Genomic DNA, 19,188 nt, shown 5'->3' on the forward strand with positions numbered 1-19,188 from the left:
TCTGCTTTGCTGTCAGCCGGGTGCCAACACAATTTCTTGATGCCTTTTCTGCCACCTACCCTCTCCCTGTATATTCTGCATTAAAAGATTGTGAGAAAAATGTTATTTTTTTTTTAGAGATACCCAAGATTATAAAATGAGTTTTTAAAAAGCACTTAGGATGTCAAGTCAGAGCTAAAGATGTCATATCCTAGAAAAACTCCAATAAGTAACACCCCCAAACCAATTCTACTTTGCAGGCTGCCTCTTGGAAGAGATGGAACATTTAAATCAGTAATTTAAGTGAATGTTTTCTAAGGGCTAGCAACGGAGATTATGGTGCTTCCCAAACTGGTATATTTAAGAATATTTGAGCCTGACCTTCCAAATATGCTTTAAGTCGTATAAAGCTATAATAATTAAAGCTACCCGGTATCAAAGCAAGTAAAGACTTAAAAGAGGCTCAAAGGGGTGCCTGGGTGGCTCAGCTGGTTGGGTATCTGATTCTTGATTTCAGCTCAGATCATGATTCTCACGGTTCATGGGATCGAGCCCCGTGTCGGGGTCCATGCTGACAGTACAGAGCCTGCTTGGTGTTCTCTCTCTCCTTCTCTCTCTGCCCTGCCCCCGCACATGCACACTCTCTCTATAAATAAGTAAAGAACTTAAAAATCAAAAATAAAAAAATAAAAGAGCTTAGAAACATAACCAGCATGTGGAGATTTTATAGATAAAGGAAAGACATCAGGAAAGAAATAATTACTCAAGAAACTGTGATGAGACAATAAGCTAGGTATCTGGAGAAAAAGGTTCATTCATTCAGTAAATGGAAGGCCTGGCATGAGGCAGGCACTGTGCTCAACACTGAAAATAAGAACAAGGGAGGAGAAAAAAACTATACAATCATTGCCCTCAAGGAGCTTACAGTCCAGCAAGAGAAGAAAGCTATTAATAACCACAAAAATAAATGTAAAATCACAACTCCAGCAAATTCCCTGATCCCTTCTCATTCGGTTCACACCAAAATACATTCCATGTTAAGCAAAGATCTAAATTTAAAAATAAAGCCATCCTGAGAACAAACTGAGGGTTGATGGGGGGGTGGGAGGGAGGGGAGGGTGGGTGATGGGTATCGAGGAGGGCACCTTTTGGGATGAGCACTGGGTGTTGTATGGAAACCAATTTGACAATAAATTTCATATATTGAAAAAAAAATAAAATTAAAATTAAAAAAATAAATAAATAAAATAAAGCCATCAAAGTACTCGATGAAAAAATGGGTAAAAAAATTTTTTTCATTAGAATGAGAACGGAAACTGTATGAGAAGCCGTAAAGCAAAAAAACAGGAAAACCTGACTACACACATAAATCCAAATGACAAACCCAAAAACATAATCTGTAAAATTTTAAGAGACAACTAATTTCCCTAATATTCAAAAAGCTATTGCACAATACTGAGGAAAGGCCATAAAGCCCCATAGAAAAGTAGGCAAAAGGGGCAACTAGGTGGCTCAGTCAGTGAAGCATCCAACTTCAGTTCAGGTCATGATCTCACAGATTGTGAGTTTGAGGGATCATGAGTTCATGCCCCACCTCAGGCTTAAGCCTCGGGCTGCTTCAGATTCTCAGTCTCCCTCTCTCTCTCAAAAATAAATAAACATTTAAAAAAGAAAAGAAAAGTAGACAAAGGACACAAACAATTCCAATAAGAAAATACAAATGGCCAAGCAGCAAATTAAATAATTTGCTAATGAATAAGTATAAACTAAAATAATATTTTTTTACCTGTCAGATTGGCTCTCTAAAAAGGTGGCTGGTTGCCAATGTTAAAGAGAACAGAGAGAGCACTGTGGTACACTCTTGAGTGCAGTGAATTAGCTTGGCCTTTCTTGGAGGGCAGTTTGGCAACGTGTAAAACCTGAAGCATTCATACTTCGAAGCAGGCATCCCTCTTCTAGTGAATTACTGTATTAAATTACTGCGAGAATGAAGAACCTAGTTTCAAAAGGAGATCCTAGCACCGTATGTATCAAAATGGAAAAGAAAACATAACTTTTGGGACCTCTACTCTAAGCTGGACCCGATAAAAATGCATTTAACATTTTTATTTTTAAAAATTAAGTCTGAGTCTTTTGAGTATTAAATTATGCAAAGCAATAAATGAAATAGAAACACTAGCATAAGTGTGCAAATATACATGTCCAGAGAGGCTAACAGATATAATTTGTAATAAAAAATAATAAAAGCTGGGAACAACATTAAATCTATCAATAGGGTATAACTTAAATAAATTGTAGTGTATCCATAAAATGGAATACTCGGCAGCCATTAAAAAGATTGAAACTAGAGCAAAATGTACTAACACGGGAGAATATCAGAGATATATTATTCAAGTTAAAAAATAAATAACAAACTGGATGTGTGGTATGATCCCTTTTTAATAAAAAAAAAAAAAAACATAAAATGTTAACACGTGAATAGGAAAATCTGGTTATAAAAAGTTAACGATGGGGCTCCTGGGTGGCCCAGTCAGTTGAGCATCTGACTCTTGATTCCAGCTCAGGTCATGATCCCAGGGTCTTGGGATCGAGCTCCACATCAGGCTCCACGCTAGGTAGGCATGGAGCCTGTTTAAGATTCTCTCTTTCCCCCTCTGTCCCTCTGTCCCTCTCCACTGCTTGCTCTCTCTCTCTCTCTCTCTCTCTCTCTCTCTCTCTCTTTTCTCTGGAGAAAGGGAACTACTACTTCCTATGTCATATACTTGTAAAGTTTGATTATTTCATAAGACACATGTATCAGATAGATACACGGATGTTTTTAAACAGTCTTTGAGGCTACAAAATGTCCTGGAAAAGGGAGAACTATTTGAAAGTAGGAGAAAGGAAGAGAATGAGAAAAAATAGAAGAAAATATTCACAACAGAGCATATAATTTCAGAGTTAGAATAACCTTACAAATTAAGAAACGAGTGCATCAGAGGTGCCTGGGTGGCTCAGTCAGTTCAGTGTCCGATTTCAGCTCAGGTCATGATCTCATGGTTCATGAGTTCGAGCCACGTGTCAGGCTCTGTGCTGACAGCTCAGAGCTTGGACCCTGCTTTGGATTCCATGTCTCCATCTCTCTCTGCTCCTCCCCCATGCTCACTCTCTGTCTCTCAAAAATAAATAAAAACATTTTAAAAAATTAAAAAAGAAAGAAACAAGCACATCAAAATTAAAAACTTTTGTGCTACTAACAAAATCATCAAGGAAGTGAAAAGACAACCCAAAAAAAGGGAGAAAATATTTGTAAATCATCTGATAAAGAACTTGTATCCGGAATACGTAAGGAATTCTTACAACTCAACAACAAAAAGACAAATAACCCAACAAAAATACAGGCAAAAATCTAAATAGACACTTCTCCAAAGATCTACAAATCGGCAATCAGTGCATGAAAAGATGCTCAACACCAACAGTCATTAGGAAAATGCAAATCAAAACCACAATGAAATACCACTTCATATCCACTAGGATGGCCGGATTAAAAGTTCTGGTGAGGATGTAGAAAAGCTACAACCCTCACTGATTCCTGGTGGGAATGTAAAATGGGAACAGCCATTTTGGAAAACAGTTTGGCAATTCCTCAAAAAGCTGCAGATGGAGCTACATGATCGGGCAATTTCACTCTTGAGTATATACACCCGAGAGAAATAAAAACATCTGTCCACACGAAAACTTGTACGTGAGTGTTCATGACAGCGTTGCTCACAACAGGCAAAGAGTAGAAACAATGCAAATGCCCATCAGTTCACGAACGGATAAACCAAGAGCAGTCTAGCCATGCAGAAAAATATTATTTGGCCATAAAAAGTAATGAAATTCTGAATTCTGACATTCATCTCTGCTAGCACATATATGAACCTTGAAGACACTATGCTAAGTGAAAGAAGCCAGACACAAAAGGCCGTATTTTGTATGATTCTATTTCTATGAAATGTCCAGAAGAGACAAATCTAGAAAACTGATTGGTGGTTGCTTAGGGCTGAGGAAACGGGTAATGACTGCTAACTGGTATATGCCATTTTTTTTAAGGGGAATGAAAACATTCTAAAATTGTGCTGATGGCTGCACAACTCTGTGAGTATACTAAAAACACTGAATTGAGTGAATTGTATAGCATGTAAATTATATCTCAGTAAAGCTCTTAAAATATATATATACAAAAAAAAAACAAAACTGGAAGCTCCATGAGGTTAAGTGATTTGGCCAAAGAAAATTGCTAGCTATTAAAAATTAAATCTGCCAACATGTGCCTGGACTTCCACACTAACGCTCAATTCATTGCTAAAGACTGCCTCAGGCAATTTTGATGGGCCAGTAAGGTTCCCCAAAGAGCTGAAAAAGCAGAAAACACAAGTACTAGCATAAGAAAAGGAAGAGAAATTTAGGTAACACTACTGAAATATGGTTTTAAAATTTAATGTAACTCCAAGATGGAGTCCTGACCTAAAAAAAAAAACATCTAACCCCCCCCCCCCCCCGCCTTGATATAAGACGTTGTGACTCAGTATAACAGTACCCCTTTTACTAAGAGCTCAATTAGATCAGGGCACTGGATGCAGCTGCTGACTGAAAAGGAAGAAGAAAAATGAGATCAGAAGAGGCAGCAGGCTGAAATCACTGGCCACCCTTCTGCATGTGTCCAAGGGGCCAACGAGCGACACGCTTCAAACTAGTTATTTTATTCTCAAGGGATGTAAAACCCTTTAGGGAGATCCGAAAGAACCACGCTCAAATTCGATTATGTACCAGAACTACTCTATACAGATAAAATATTTAGGTCTAATATATGAACGCGGTGTCTCTGCAGCTGACTTACACACAGAGATCATTGCTGGAATACAACTGTCCCATTTGACTAGAATAACAATATCACTGTTGATGTAGAAATGGAAAGTAAGCCAAGAACATGCAATCACTAAAAACATTATTTTGAGGATTTGGAAAAACGAGCTACTAAAAAAACTCATCTATTGTCCGAACGCTGCTTTATGCAACATTCTAATGAACATTTTGACAGAAGGAAGGACAACAGGAGGCAGGAAGCAGAAAGAAAGAAGAAATCCTGCAGGTGCCCATCTAATCCAAATAAGAAACACACATCTCTGCTCCTGCCTTTCACAATAAAAACAATTCTGCTTCTTGTGGCATATGAACCAAGATTTCTTTTGCCAGGAACAGAAAACAACTTACTACATGAAAATGTCGACTTGTTCCATGGAACACTACACTGGCAGTGAACACATAGAAACCTTTTAAACTAGAGAGTCTGGCTGTTTCCTCACCAAAATTTTAACATCGCTGGCCCATGATCAAATTCAATTCAGTTCACGCAAACTCTAACAGAAGTGGACAAAAATACCACCCTGAAGTATACGCTTTAAATAAAAGATTCTATAAAATGTCTTGTCCCCAAATTGCTAACAACCTCCCCTTATTTATAATTTTATGTTAGTGCAGAAGCTCTCTTAACCCACCTCCACTCAACCAACCTGCCCCAATAACCAATGCTTCCCCTTCACTGTGGGAAGCACTGGTACCCCAGCATGCAAACTGGCCCCAATGAATAGCCACTCTACCTCTCCACCTTTCTGCTTCCACCCATGGAGATGCATGCTTACCAAGAGTTGTTTCTTCCCCCAAACCTATTTATACCAGGTGCTCTTGTTACTAGTCATGTGAAATCAGGGAGGAAAGAAAGGCATGTTTCCATGAAAACTAAGTTGAATGCTTAAAGAGACTTGGTAAAGTCAAATGAGATGTAGATGAAACAGATGTAAAAGACTGGCGGGGAGAGGGAATCATAAAACTCAAGAGGGATCCTGTGCTCATACTGCTTCACAAATGCCTTTAAATTCATGCTCTGCTTTAAAAAAGCAAAACAAACTGGAAATCAAAGATGATAAACTCTGGGTATGTTTAATGCAAACAAGATGAAGGAACTCCAATCAAGACATCAATACACCAAGAAAGGCCTTGGCCCTACATCAAAAGATTAGCTAGTGAATGTGTTTCTTAAATTGCGAAGAGAAAGAGAAGGAGAGGAAACCTATAGAGTAAAACAAAGAAACTAAAAACAAAAACAAAAACTTAAGGGACATCAATTACAATGTATGGACCTCATGGAGACCCTGATTCAAACAAATAACTGGTTAAAAAAAAAGAAAAAAAATATGTGTATGTGACAACCAGGGAAATCTTAACACTAACTTGATATTTAATGACACTAAGGAATTACTGTTGTTTTTGGTAGGATAATGGTCTTGAGGTTATATTTTTTGAAAAAGAATCCTCATTTACAGATACATGCCAATATTTACAGATAAAATTATAGGATTCTATAATTTGTTTCAAAATAAACTAGAAAGAATTGGGAAGGGGTACAGATGAAAGATTGGCCATGAGGTGGTAACAGCATAAGCTGGGTGATGAGTCCACGGGGGTTCATTACACTAGTCTCTCGACTTTTGTTTTTGTTTGAAATTTTCCAGAATAAACACTTTTAAAAAGATTAGTGAATGTCTATGTATATCTTAAATTAAAATACTAAAATTACAGAGGCCCCTGGGTAGCTCAGTCAGTTAAGTGTCCGACTCTTGATTTCGGCTCAGGTCAGGATCTCACAGTTTGTGGGACTGGGCCCCATGGTGGGCTCCACAGCAGTGCAGAGCCTGCTTGGAATTCTCTCTCTCCCTCTCTCTGTCCCTCCCCCACTTGCACTCTCTCTCTCATAATAAGTAAATAAACATTAAAAACAAGATAAAGAAAAAAGGCCTCCTCATACATGCTGGGGAGGCTAAGCCTGGCACAACCTTTCGAGAAAGCAATGTGGCAACACAGGTATCAAGCGTCTTGAAAACATGTGTATCCTCTGACCCAGTCATTTCACTTCCAACAATGTATCCTGAGCAAAAAATGTGAAATGCATCAGACTCGTGGGCAAAAATGGGCATCACAGCAAATTTGGTAGCGAAAAACTGGGAAGGACCTTCAATTATGAAAAAAATTTCAAAAAATGACAGTAGTCTGATAATGGAGAAGTATACACGCATTAAAATTGATGTTTACAGTTTCTAATGATGAGGAAAGGAATAAAATAGTACAGCAACATGATCCCAATTACAGATCTTAAAATATTAATGACTACTGCCTCTAGGTGACAGGATTAGGGTGATCTTTTTCCCTTTGCTTCTTTATAATTTCCTGAGTTTTCCCCCCAAATGTCTTCCATGGATACAAATTACTTTTATAATGGGGGGGGGGGGCGGGAACAGGGCCAAGTGATAGAAGAAAGCCCAGTAACAATAATAAGCAATTGGGCTGCAGTAAGAGAGCGTATGCTTAACACCTCTTCCTCCCCTATCAGGTTTAGGCTGTAAGCATTGAATTGCTCCTTTAACCTCACCTACAGTCTACCCTGACCAGAATAAAATTTATCCTCTTGTCTTCCAGTACCGGGAGCTGCTACTTTTTGCATACAGGTGACACAACAAATACTAGTTGAATTAGTCCATGAAAGGAAAGGGCCATTAAAAGTAACCCATTCAAGTTAAAAGCCAGTGACAGAAAAGTTTTGTTTTGTTTTTCAATCAGATCACTTAGGATAAAAAAAAAAAAAAAAAAAGAACAACAAATACTTGAAAGTTATGTCAGAAAGTGCTAACAGCCCAAGACAGTTTGGTGAGTCTGCTCTGAGGCAGAAGAGAAAACAAGGCCCTGGCTGACTATCCTGCACTGAATGTACTACCATGGAGCCTTCTCAAGGAAATAACCCATTGGGAGCCTGCATATAAAAGAACGTTCCCTTTAAAGGAAGGGACTGGAACTTAAATTGCAGGATTGATTTTAGATATACTAATAATGAAAGTTTGAGATATGCCAAAAATAATTACTTGCCCAGAAAGCTTGTGAAATCTCCTCACTCAGATATTTGTGAAGAAAAAAAAAAAACAAAAACAAAATAGACAATTACTTTCCTTTAACATCTTAACTGGAGATGGAAAATTTCAGTAGTAAAATTCTAAGATGTACTCTAAAAAGTGTTATGAGTATAAAACAAACTCAGCTTCCATTTTTTTAATCCTGATACCCATTCACTGCATGAGTATTTACGGGCATTGCAGCAGACACTGAGAATATAGCAACAAACAGATTAAAACCCCTTCCCTCGTGAGCTTACATGATCACACTGTGCCTCCTAACATGCATTAAAAGTTAGATATTTTCTTTTTTTTTTTTTAAGTAAATTTATTTTTAGAAATTTCGAGCATGTCACAAACAGCATCCAGCATTTGGACTGATACAGAGAAGTGCTTAATGAAGATTTCTGAAACAAGACTAAAAAACTGTGTGGCTGAGTACTGGGGTGGCAGGCAGACTTAACTTCATCATATATAAATTTGTACTTTTCGAATTTTGTGCCATGTATCATCCATTCCTGGTTTTTGACAATTAATTTTTCAAAAGTTCGCAGGATGGATGGATGGAAGGAAAAATTTGTTCCCAAAAACATTCAGTCTCAACAAATGTGATTAGCTGGGGCACCTGGGTGGCTCAGTAAGTTAAGCATCCGACTCTTAATTTCGGCCCAGGTCATGATCTCGAGGTCCATGAGTTTGAAGCCTGCATGGGATTTTCTCTCTCTCCCTCTCTCCCTCTCTCTCTCTCTCTCTCTCTCTCTCTGCCCCTCCCCAGCTCAGTCCAGCTCTCTCTCAAAGTAAATAAACTAAAAAAAAAAAAAAAAAAAAAAAAGAAATGTGATTAGCTAACCTCAATTTTCACATCCAATTCTTCTGTAGGGAGCAATAAGTTAGGCACACTGCTGGCAAATAAAGCTGAAATACTAGAGCTGAAACTAAGCAGAAATTTGAAAATTTCTCAGAACTTTCTAATCAGAACCTAAATATAGTTTAAGATAAGAACCAAAAGTATCCAAGTGAGTGAGCACAGCCCACACGGACAAGCTTAAACAGGCAATGGGTATATTTCTCCCTCCTTTTCAGTTTCTAGGAAATGAAGCTGAGTATTCATAATCTGATTCCTACCTTTCTGACAAACCAAATTCTCACATGAAATATGTAGCAGCCAGGAACTTCTTGTCTTCAATGGATCACACACCTCATAAACAGAAGTATATTCCTAAACGTAATTTCACCACAGCTCATCCAACAGTTTGGTAGTAGCTGAAGGAATTTTATTCTGAACATACCCAAAACAAGCCCTTTCAAGCTAATTCATCCAAGACTGCTGAGGCTTCTCAAAGACATTGCCTGGGTCAGTTATTTAACAATTATTTATTACATTAGGACAAAAGTGCATGAGGATGTATATCATTTTCATTCTCTGGATGTTATCGGTCTGAGACAGGATAACTGTTCTATGCCAAAAGGGACCAAGGTACTCACTATTAGAGGGGTCAGGGACTCATTTGATGCTTGAGGTGATTCACCTAGGGAACAGGCATAGCTTGTGGACCAGAGAGTAGAACCACGTAAGAGGAGCCCTAGAAAACTGGTTCTCTTGGCCCTCACCTGTGTCATCAAGGGTATGTATCTTGGTGACCAGTTCTCTTACTGAATTAAAGGATGGCACCATGCCCTAGAAACTGGTAGTGATCTGGTAAGGAAGGAGTCCATCTCAGAAAGGTACTTTCAAAAACAGACCAGACCAGACCAGCCCAGACCAACAGAGCAGAAGTATAATTACTCATATTCTCTCGGAGTAAGCTAGATATAGTGGTGAAAGAAAACTATATAAGGCAGACTGTGTTTATGGTCATTGCCTTTTCTGTGTTCACTGCTTTCCTTTTTTACTTCCTTAGTATTTGGAAAGGGTTCTTGGGGGCTTTTTGATTTGGTTTGGTTTTTCTGAAAGGCTTTTTTGATGCCTCAGTCAAGTCAAGGGGGCACCAAGTGGTATCTCAGTAGGATTCAAAGGCAAAGCAATGGTCCCATGGAGGACTACTGGTGCATGGCAGAAGTCACAGAGTGAAATAATACCAAAGGACAGATGAAATACAGTGTTGGTATACTTACCCTTCCTCTCTACTCGGAAATTTTTCCTCTTATCATGGTATCTCATTTTGGAGTTTTTTGTACTAGAAATGATAAATGTCTTAGACTTTAGTCAGTAGGTACATCTTATTTCCTTAATAAAAGATCAAGAGGGCAAAGACAATGTTTTCTATGATTGGGTGAATCAGGGTAGAGTTAACTAGGAATAGGGATGCCTGGATTCTAATTCCAACTCCACCATTAACTAGCTGTCAGATTCTGGGCAAATGGTGCGGTGGGGGGCATAGAAGATACCACAGAAAGACAAGATTCTAATAGATAAGTGGTCTGAACTAGTTAATAGTCCCTAAAAGCCTAAGATTCTAAATTTCATGCTGTCCACCTTTCTAGACTCTGGAAAAGAAAGAGTTGAAACATGTCTAAGATTTTGTGTGTGCGCCACCCCCCCTCCCACAAATCAGCGAGTATTGTTGGCTGATCATGTTTACTTTATATGCAAAATGTATGTCATTTTCTTATAGGTGTGAAAGAATGTAAGCTGTTAAAACTGAACGCTGCCCCCATCTGAAGAAATGCATTAGAAAAAGCATTTTTACCCTTAACCATAAAATAACCAGCATGGATTTTTAAAATCATTAATCAGATGATACCAGAGCTCTACTTTGATATCCTCTGATGCCAATCCCATTTCATACCCAATTCCATAAAACAGCGACCCTCCTCCTTGTTCACTAGGCTCTAGTCACCACGACCTTGGGTCTAATCTTTGGATAAACCAAGTTCATTTCCATCCTAAGACTGTTGCCCTTGCCATTCCTTCTGCACTGAAAATTCTGTCTCCTAAACCTTCCTAGGCTGGCTTTTTCTCGTCATTCAGGTGTCAGCTCAAGTATCATCACCTTGGAAAGGCCTTCCTTGAGAACTCCACCTGAGGCAGCACAATTTTCCTCATTGTATTCATCACTGTATGAAGTTATGTGTTTCCATCTTTCTTGTCTGTTTCCTTGCATTAGAAAGTAAGCTTCAAGAAGGCAAGGGGCTTTTTCTCTTTCTTGTTATTGGTGTACTCAAGAGCCTAGGATAGAACCTGACCCCACATTCGGATTCAGCAATTATGTGTCAAGTGAATGGATGGATAAGGCAAAGGCTCCATCCCTGTGCAAAGATGTTTTTGACGTTTTTTAGAATTATAGAGGTTCTGGTGAGCAGAGAGCATTTCTTTTTCTCTTCAAAGCATCCATTTTGTTCTCTCTTATGCCGTGAACTAGAAAACATTCGCCAGATTGATGCTTGGAAAATGAAAACAGCACTTCTGGCACAGAAATAACTAGTCTGGGCACCTCTGGCTTGAGCCAGATCTATGACTTTCTAGGGAGCTGGCACCAAAGTCAGAATGTTAAAATAAACAGCTTTGATGTTGAAAGTGGAATACTGGTATTTTGACTCTGGAGAAACCAGTCCAAATCAATCTTAGCTCTTCACAAAATTTCAGCAAAGTCAGTAACCCCATCACAACTGCATCAAAATGAAGTCAGTCATCTTTCAATAGTCATTTTGAGATTATCTGAAGATGGAACTATCCTCCTCAAAGGTATCTAATGCAACCTTGCTTTCATTTCCTTTTTGATACAATTCTCTTTTCTATTTACCAATGAGTCTTGCTTTCGGCCATCTAATGAGTGTAAGCATCATCTACTCTGCTTCATTACACTCCTCCTTAGAAGTGAAAATAATACCACTTCCCACTCTGAGTTGCTCTTTTCATGGAAATGAGTTTGCACTAAACCACACAGCACACAGATGTGTCACGGCTGCTCAACATTTGGAATGGGGTCATGGGGCAAAATGTTTTCTCTGTGTAATATCTAAAGTGAAGAATCCTGACCTTGGTCTTCTAAGTAGCACCCTCTGCACCCAAATGCGAATGCACCCTTCAGCTTGCAGGAACACTTCTTCATATCCTCCACCAAATTTAAGTGAATCTCTGGGAGGAAAGTATACTCAAAGAAACTCTGTCCCATCACCAATGTAACCAGGAGTCGTTACACAAACACACTGAAAATCCGGGGCGGCCCAAAGCAAAAGCCAGTGTCAGTTTTCGACAGACAAGTCTCACAATTGCTTTAAAAGAAAAAAAGTTTAGGGGCGCCTGGCTGGCTCAAGTCAGTGGAGTGTGCGACTCTTGATCTCGGGGTTATGAGTTCAAGCCCCACAGTGGGCATAGAGATTAGTTTAAAAAAATGGAAACTAATGGAAAATCGTGTTTTAAAATGTCAATCTCATGAAATTAGCCCACAGTACACAGGAGCTCAACCCCAGTATCACAAAGTGGCATCTGAAATAACAGCAACCTGTTTTGCCCTGAAAGCATATCATGAAGGTGGCATCTACCTGCACGAACGGCATGTGCATTCATGAACTGTTCCAAATGGGTAAAAGGCAGAAGAAGAGGGGCTATGCCCCACGCATCTGTTACCGCAGCTGCCGATGATAGTTCCCATATCCCTACTGCGTGCCAGGCATATTCCAATAGCATCCCATATATTATCTTATTTAATCTCCACATCCCATATATTATCTAATTTAACCCCAACCTGTGAGGCACGTACTACCATCATCTCATTTTTACAGGTGAGCAAATCCAAGCACAGAGAGGTTAAACAATTTACCCAAGATCATGCTAAGGAGAAGAGGATCCAAGCCCAGGCAGCCTTATCCAGAGCCCAACCTCTTAACTACAAACCAGTAACAAGCAAGTGTTACACATTTGCTGAAAGGACATTTTATAAGTATTTGACCAATGACTTTTATAGTCACGTATACATTTTTAAAACACAACACAGATCTACTCTTTGTCCCCACTCATCCAACGAGTGAAGGTATAATCAGGCACCGGGAACAGCCTATAAGCAAATTGGAAGCAGAGAATCTTTTTTTAATGTCTTTAATACTTTACGGTGTCCTACCAAAAGAAGAGAGCCAGAGAATCTCAGACCAAGCCTTCAACCAAAGAAAAAAAATTTTTCTTTCTCCAAAAGAAAACAAAAAAGAAGATAGGACGAAGACAGCCAGGGTGAGCTGCTGACCAAAGTATGTCACAGATGAACGTTCTCTCCTGGTAACTGCACCGCAGTGATGCCCCAAGCACCGCAGTGCTAACAGTACTCGGTCTGAGCTCACCACCGCTGGGCTGCATAAGTCACCCACAACATAACAGGAAAACATCTCCTTTTCTCTACTGATTTTATTCAGCCCGGGGTCCTACTCCAGGAGGTTTGAGAGTTAAGAGAACCTGGGAAAGAGCCAGCTTTACCACTTATTGTTGCGCAGAGGGCAGCTTAGTCAATAAATGAAGTTTACTTTTTAGCCTCTTAGTCCTTGGAATGGGCAGTGTGTGGAAGAAAAAATAGATCATAAATACTTCCCTGAAGTTCAGAAAGCATGTATGACCTACCCTCCTTCAACCAACACAGATACCTTCTGAATTACCAGAGTCTAAATGTTCAAGATGGTTTTATGTAAAACCCAGACCATCCAGTGGCCTACAGGGGGAAAAGGAGAAAGAAGAAAAAAAAAAATCATGCACCTCTAAAAGATGAAAGAAGAAAATTATAGATTCTAGAAAGACATGAAAAAAAAAAATAGCTCTCTTGGGCTCCAAGTGACCTTACTGCAGGAGTAAGATAAACGCTGCAGTGCACGGGGAGAGAAAAATCTGTTTCTCTGAGTTACTGAAACAGCAGCTCCTGCATTTACCAGTACCTAGGCACCTTCCTCGCCATTATATAACCAAATCATGGCCTTGCTAGGCCATCGCACTGTATGTCAACAGCTGTTAGGCACATCTAAGCTGTCAGCATTTAAGAATCCCTTCCAAAGTGGATTCAGATAACCGTGGAGCAGGCCAAAATATGCTCATCGCTCACCCAGAGCACATGACAACTCCTTGTGAATTAAGCTTCACTCACTTCGTCAGAGTAATTTAAGCAGCAAAAGATAGGGCGCTTGTAACTGTAACTAGGAAATTGCACACTGCTACAGAAACACAAATGAGTGCTGGTGTGGTCCCCTCACACATGCAACTCATTGTCCAAGCCAATTCAGCCTCATTCAGGATTTCGAATATTTCCATACATAGGAATTACATAACTGCATACCACAAATGATCAAAGATGAAAACCAACATAAACAGTGACACCCATTTATAAACAAGCTAATGTTTAAGATGCTGCAGTCCTAAAGGATACCAAGGCCTCAGAGAAAAACCAAGAAACACACACACACAGGAAAATTAGAAAGCGAGCAGATCAGCCATAATTAGCCACTGGCTTTGCTGACTACTGAAGACAGAAACGTCTCTTTTATACATAAAGCCAAGAATCAACTGTTTGCAATTACGTTTACAAAAACATACAACCCTGTCTGTCGCAGACTATTTTATCAATATTTTGGTGTATCCAAGGGCTGGAGGACACAAAATTCTTTAAATCACAGATACCATAAACCAGGCAACCAATTAAATTCATGAAGTCCATCCCCTAGAGGTCAGAGCAAAATAATCACAGGACCTCAATGTGATTACTGAGAAGAGAGGGGAAAGGGAGAAAAATAAAATCAAAAAAGGAAATCCTGAAACAAGGAACAAAGCTCTGGAACGACTAGGGCTGTTTATAAACACAACTTTGGCTCAGCCAACGGTCAACAGAACTGTAAGCACCTGGGGGGGAGAGGGGGCTGGACAGAGATGCACCCAAGCTTGGCTGAGTCTAGTCCCCCTCAGGGTCTGCCAGGGACATCAGAGAACCCTGGACTTTGGTACCTCATTCAGCTCAGACCTGCAGACTTGAGGCCCTCTGATAAAAACTGACAAAAAAGCTGAAGGGGGCCCCCCAGAGGAAGTGAAACTGACCAATCAATTTTCCACAGCCACCTACCCTGCCACCCTGGTTTAAAAAAAAAAAAAAAAAAAAAAGGCCCCCTGCAGGCTTTGACAGAAAGGAGGGAAAAAGGAACTTCAGGGTGTAAGTGAGCAGGAGAGAAGGCCTAGATGAGCTACTGGCTTCTGAAAACAAGCAATTGCTATAAAAGCAACAGCAACGTAGGTGATGATAAGCAGGGGCTAGGCTGAGAAGGTGAGGAATTGATGTGGCTTTGGTAGGAAGCAGCAGCAGCTGTAAGGGTTCTTCATTAGCCCGGGTTGAGGGGAAACACAAAGTGCAGTTTTAAATATAATGAATGACTACACTGAAAGTATTCATTCAAGTGAGAGGTTGAGCAAAGAAAGAAATCTGGAGTACAAATGGGCTTTGTGGGTCCTATCAGGTCCTATCAAAACCCAAAGATTTCTCCTGATGACTTCGATTCCAGTATTTCCAATGAAGAAAGCTACAGGAAAGAAAGTGCTACCCGTTTCCTCAAAAAAAAAAAAAAAAAAAAAAAAAAATCTTCTATGTAAAACTGTGTATGTATACTTGTATGGCTTCCTAATTGACCTTGGCCAATTTCATTACTACAGCTCCACAAATCCCTTGAGAACCAAAGGGCCCAGTGGAATCCTCCAGGGTCTGGGTTTCTCATACACCTCCTCAGTCGCCCACCAGGCTTTCCCCCCCACCACTGAGAGCCCACCCTGGGCTCTATGAAGCCCATGATTCCAGACCCTCCAGCAACTAAAAATAACCAGCAACCCAGTTCTCCCAAATTGTTTAACCCCTGATTACCTAGTGCCAACCATGAACCTGGGGCGCCCTGGGCCTCTGTTCCCTGAGCCCCTTCCTGCGGAAAAGCAAAGTAATTTTTTTCCTCCTTATTTCCCCATTTTCTTCATCGCCTCCTCGGATAATGTGGTCTGTCCTCGGGCTCCCATTGCTACCAACCCATCAGTCTCAGACGATCAAACGCCGATTGGCATCTGTCATAAGGTCTCAGGTCCCTCGTATCTCCCAGCACCCTGCACCCACCACACACCCCTAGTCCATGTCCTTGTTCCCCTCCTAACTCCCCCGGCTGCCAGTTTACCCTCGTCTTCCCCCCATCCTCCTGTCCACATTTCCTATCCCCCCCCCCCCCCGCCCTCATTCCCTTAGGATTTCCTAATTGCTGCTTCCAGAGTCGTCTCAGCTCACAGTCTCTGGCTCCGTGAGAGTTCCAAGCCTCTTCCTTCCAATCGCCCCTTCCACTACCCTCCGCAAAGCCCTGGGCACCCCCTCCCCATCCCCGGCTCCTCGGTCCCCAGGGTCTCCGCGCTCAAGTCTCCCCCCGCCCCACGACCCCCTCGGCCGCGGAGTTGCCCTCTGTCGGCTCGCCCCCTCCTCACTCCCCTCCGCGTCCGTCTCCCCGATCCCCAACGCTCCCCACCACCACCCCGAGCCCCGCTCGCCGCGCCGACCCCTGAGCCTCCCTGTCGCGGGGTCGCTCCTGCCCCCGCCACTCTCGGACCCACGGTCCCGGGCCGCGCAGCCCCGCAGCCGCCCGCTCCCGCCGCGCCACTACCTTGGCCTTGGTGACGAGGTGCGTGGCCCGCTTGACCACAGCGAAGTTGCCCTTGCCGATGGTGCGGTCGATCTCGTAGTAGCCGATGCGGGCAGGCACCGGCCCGCGGGAGGCCGGGGCTGGGGGACGCGGCGGGCCAGCCGCCGGGGGCACGGCAGCTGGGGCGGCCGGGGGCCCCGGGGCGGGTGGAGGCAGCAGGCGGCCCGCCGGCCCGGCTCCCCCCGCTGCGGCCCCGGCAGCCCCGCCAGCTCCGCTCGCCGCCGCCGCCGCCATCTTGTTGTGCAGTGAAACCTCCCGGGCCCGCGGGGAGCCGGCGGGGAGGGGGGGGCGGGGGGAGAGGGGGCAGGGGGGCGGGAAAAAGAGGGGGGGGCCTGGCGGACGTCACTCAGGGAGGCGGGGCGCCCGCGCCGCCGGGGCCCGGCGCCATGGCAACCGCGCGTCACGTGCCGACGCGCGTCACTGCCCGCAGCCATGGCAACCGTGACCTCACCGGCGAGCTCGACCTTCCCGCGTGGGCCCCGCTCCTCTGGCGCCGGCTCCCGGGTGCCCCCCTCCGGGGATGAGCCAGTGGGCACCGCGAGCGCGCCCGCCGGTTCCTAGCCGCCGCCGCTGCCGCCGCCGCCGCCGCCGCAGCGCTCGGGAGCCCGGGCCCGAGGCCAGCCCCCGGTCGCCCCTGGAACGGCTAACCTGACCCCTGCTCTGACCTTTGTCCCAGTTCAGCAGTCACCCAGCGTCCCTTAAAACAAAATATTTCCTCATCACCAAAAATACCGGCCTTGTCCCACTTTAGCCCTGGAGGCCACAAAGGCAGGAATAGCTACAGCACTGAAGAAACTGTAACCAAGCTGGGAGCGAGGCAGGGGAATTCTTCAGTAAAATTCCTTCTGCCAACGAAACCCACCTCGTCTAATTGTCACCCAGTAGAGGGGAATGGGGAAACGAGGATTTGTGTGTTCAAGGGTGGAGAAACCAGCCCAAACATGCATTCCAGTCACTGAGTGGGTGAGGGCCAGAGAAGCTACGTCATTTTCCTTCCTCCCACCCCGTCTCTGAACAATTCTATAGCTCGATGACTGTCCCGATGCCTGCGTCCTATTTCTGTCACTTGTATAACCCTGATGGAGCAGAGGCGCACGTTGGCCAGTGAGCCACGTCATGGGTAAAGACAAAACCGTCTGTTGGGCAAAATAAGTAAATAGTAAAATAAAAATTCCATCCTTCCAGTGACTCTCCAAGGACATTAAAGGTGATCAAATTTATAATTCCGGCAATAAATCTCATATTCTTTTTTCTTCCTCCCTCTGTTATCTGGCATTCCACATCCTCCAAGGTGCCTCACTCGCTCCCAGGTTTCCCTTCCTTCTTGGTCCCAGTGCTTTTATTAAGTAGATTAACTTAACTGCTTTAGGTGGGGATGGGAGGGATAGGCTTCTGGGCCATGGAAAACAAGATGGTCTTTGGCAGGCTTGGGGTGGGGGTGGGGTGGGGGGGCGGGGAGGGGAGGGAGAGACAAGACTGAACACTCCAAAGTTAAATGTGTTCCTTCAGTGCGGTCCTGATCTAGCCACCTCTGTGTCTCTCTATGTGGCAGAACTGTGTCATCAGGTCACTGCATGTACAGTATTGAACACAGACACCCAGGGCACCCTGAATGTGTGAGAAGGAGAGCACATATTTGCTCTCTCTGACCAGTAGATGTTTACTAGCACTATGGTTCCCCGTCTGATCGTGAGTAATGGCTGGGATGGGATGGGACAGAGAGGTCATCCCACAATGGTCTTGCACCAGTTCCCTGGTTCCAAATTGCCAACACCATTAACAGTAATTGGTTCCTTGATTAGCACATAAGGATAAGGATGCAGTGGTCCTCAGTTTCTTGCCCTAGTTAAGCCCTTTCCTGGGTTGAGCTCATTCCATCGCAGATAAATGATGGAGCGTGGCCAGCCTCTCTCACCTCTTCAGGACCTCACTCACCAGCCTCCATAAGGGGCTATACATTAACTTCAGTGCTGGGTCCCAGAGTCGAAGTTTCACCATCTCTCTGGGGAGGGGGGGTTGCAACAGAAACCTTAGCAAGCTGGTAAGGCAAGGGGAAAAGGAGCTCTTATTCTGGAGGCTGCAGGAGCAGCACCGAAACCATGCTCACTAGTGTCCTTACAGCCTCTTCTCCACTCACAGACATCATTGTAATATCAAGCACCACAACTTCTGGTGATCTCTGGAGGGTGTCAAAAACCAGAAGCCTCTGAGGAAAAACTAGCAAGTGGAGCACGGGTCTAATTTCCGAAGAGAAAAAGGCAGATCGTGCTTGTCCCTAATAATGACCATAATGCGTATGCTGTGTGTTAGATCTTTTATGCTCCCTGCCTATATGGATGGAAGCCAGTAGATGGTGTGTGTCCTGTTGAGACTTGGACAAAGCCTGGCTAGAAAGCTCCCTGAAGAATCCTCTTTGGTGAGAAGGACATGGAAAATTGGGGAGGGCAGTGAACAACAAAAATCATCAGAAACAAGGAAAACTGTTTAGACATATGCATTTAATAAGGATTTGTTGAATACTAAGACTGAAGTAGGTTTGGGGAGAAAATCACAGTCAATAATAACAATTTGTCAGACGCTACGCTAAGCAGTTTACGTAAGTGAACTCACCTAACCCAAAACA

General features: G+C 43.0%; 1 protein-coding gene across 5 annotated transcripts in view; it reads right to left on the bottom strand.

Moving 5' to 3' along the window:
- The window catches only part of SIK3 (SIK family kinase 3), a 243,572-nt gene extending 226,748 nt beyond the window's left edge, over positions 1–16,824 (bottom strand). For all 5 annotated transcript variants that reach the window (XM_030331847.1, XM_030331850.1, XM_030331848.1 and 2 more), the window contains exon 1: positions 16,527–16,824. In XM_030331847.1, the coding sequence (XP_030187707.1) occupies positions 16,527–16,799 (273 nt within the window). In that variant the 5' untranslated portion in view covers positions 16,800–16,824. The remainder of the gene's footprint in view (positions 1–16,526) is intronic.
- Positions 16,825–19,188: the final 2,364 nt, after the last annotated feature.

This window comes from Lynx canadensis, chromosome D1, assembly GCF_007474595.2.
Source record: "Lynx canadensis isolate LIC74 chromosome D1, mLynCan4.pri.v2, whole genome shotgun sequence".
Classification (NCBI taxonomy): Eukaryota; Metazoa; Chordata; class Mammalia; order Carnivora; family Felidae; genus Lynx; species Lynx canadensis.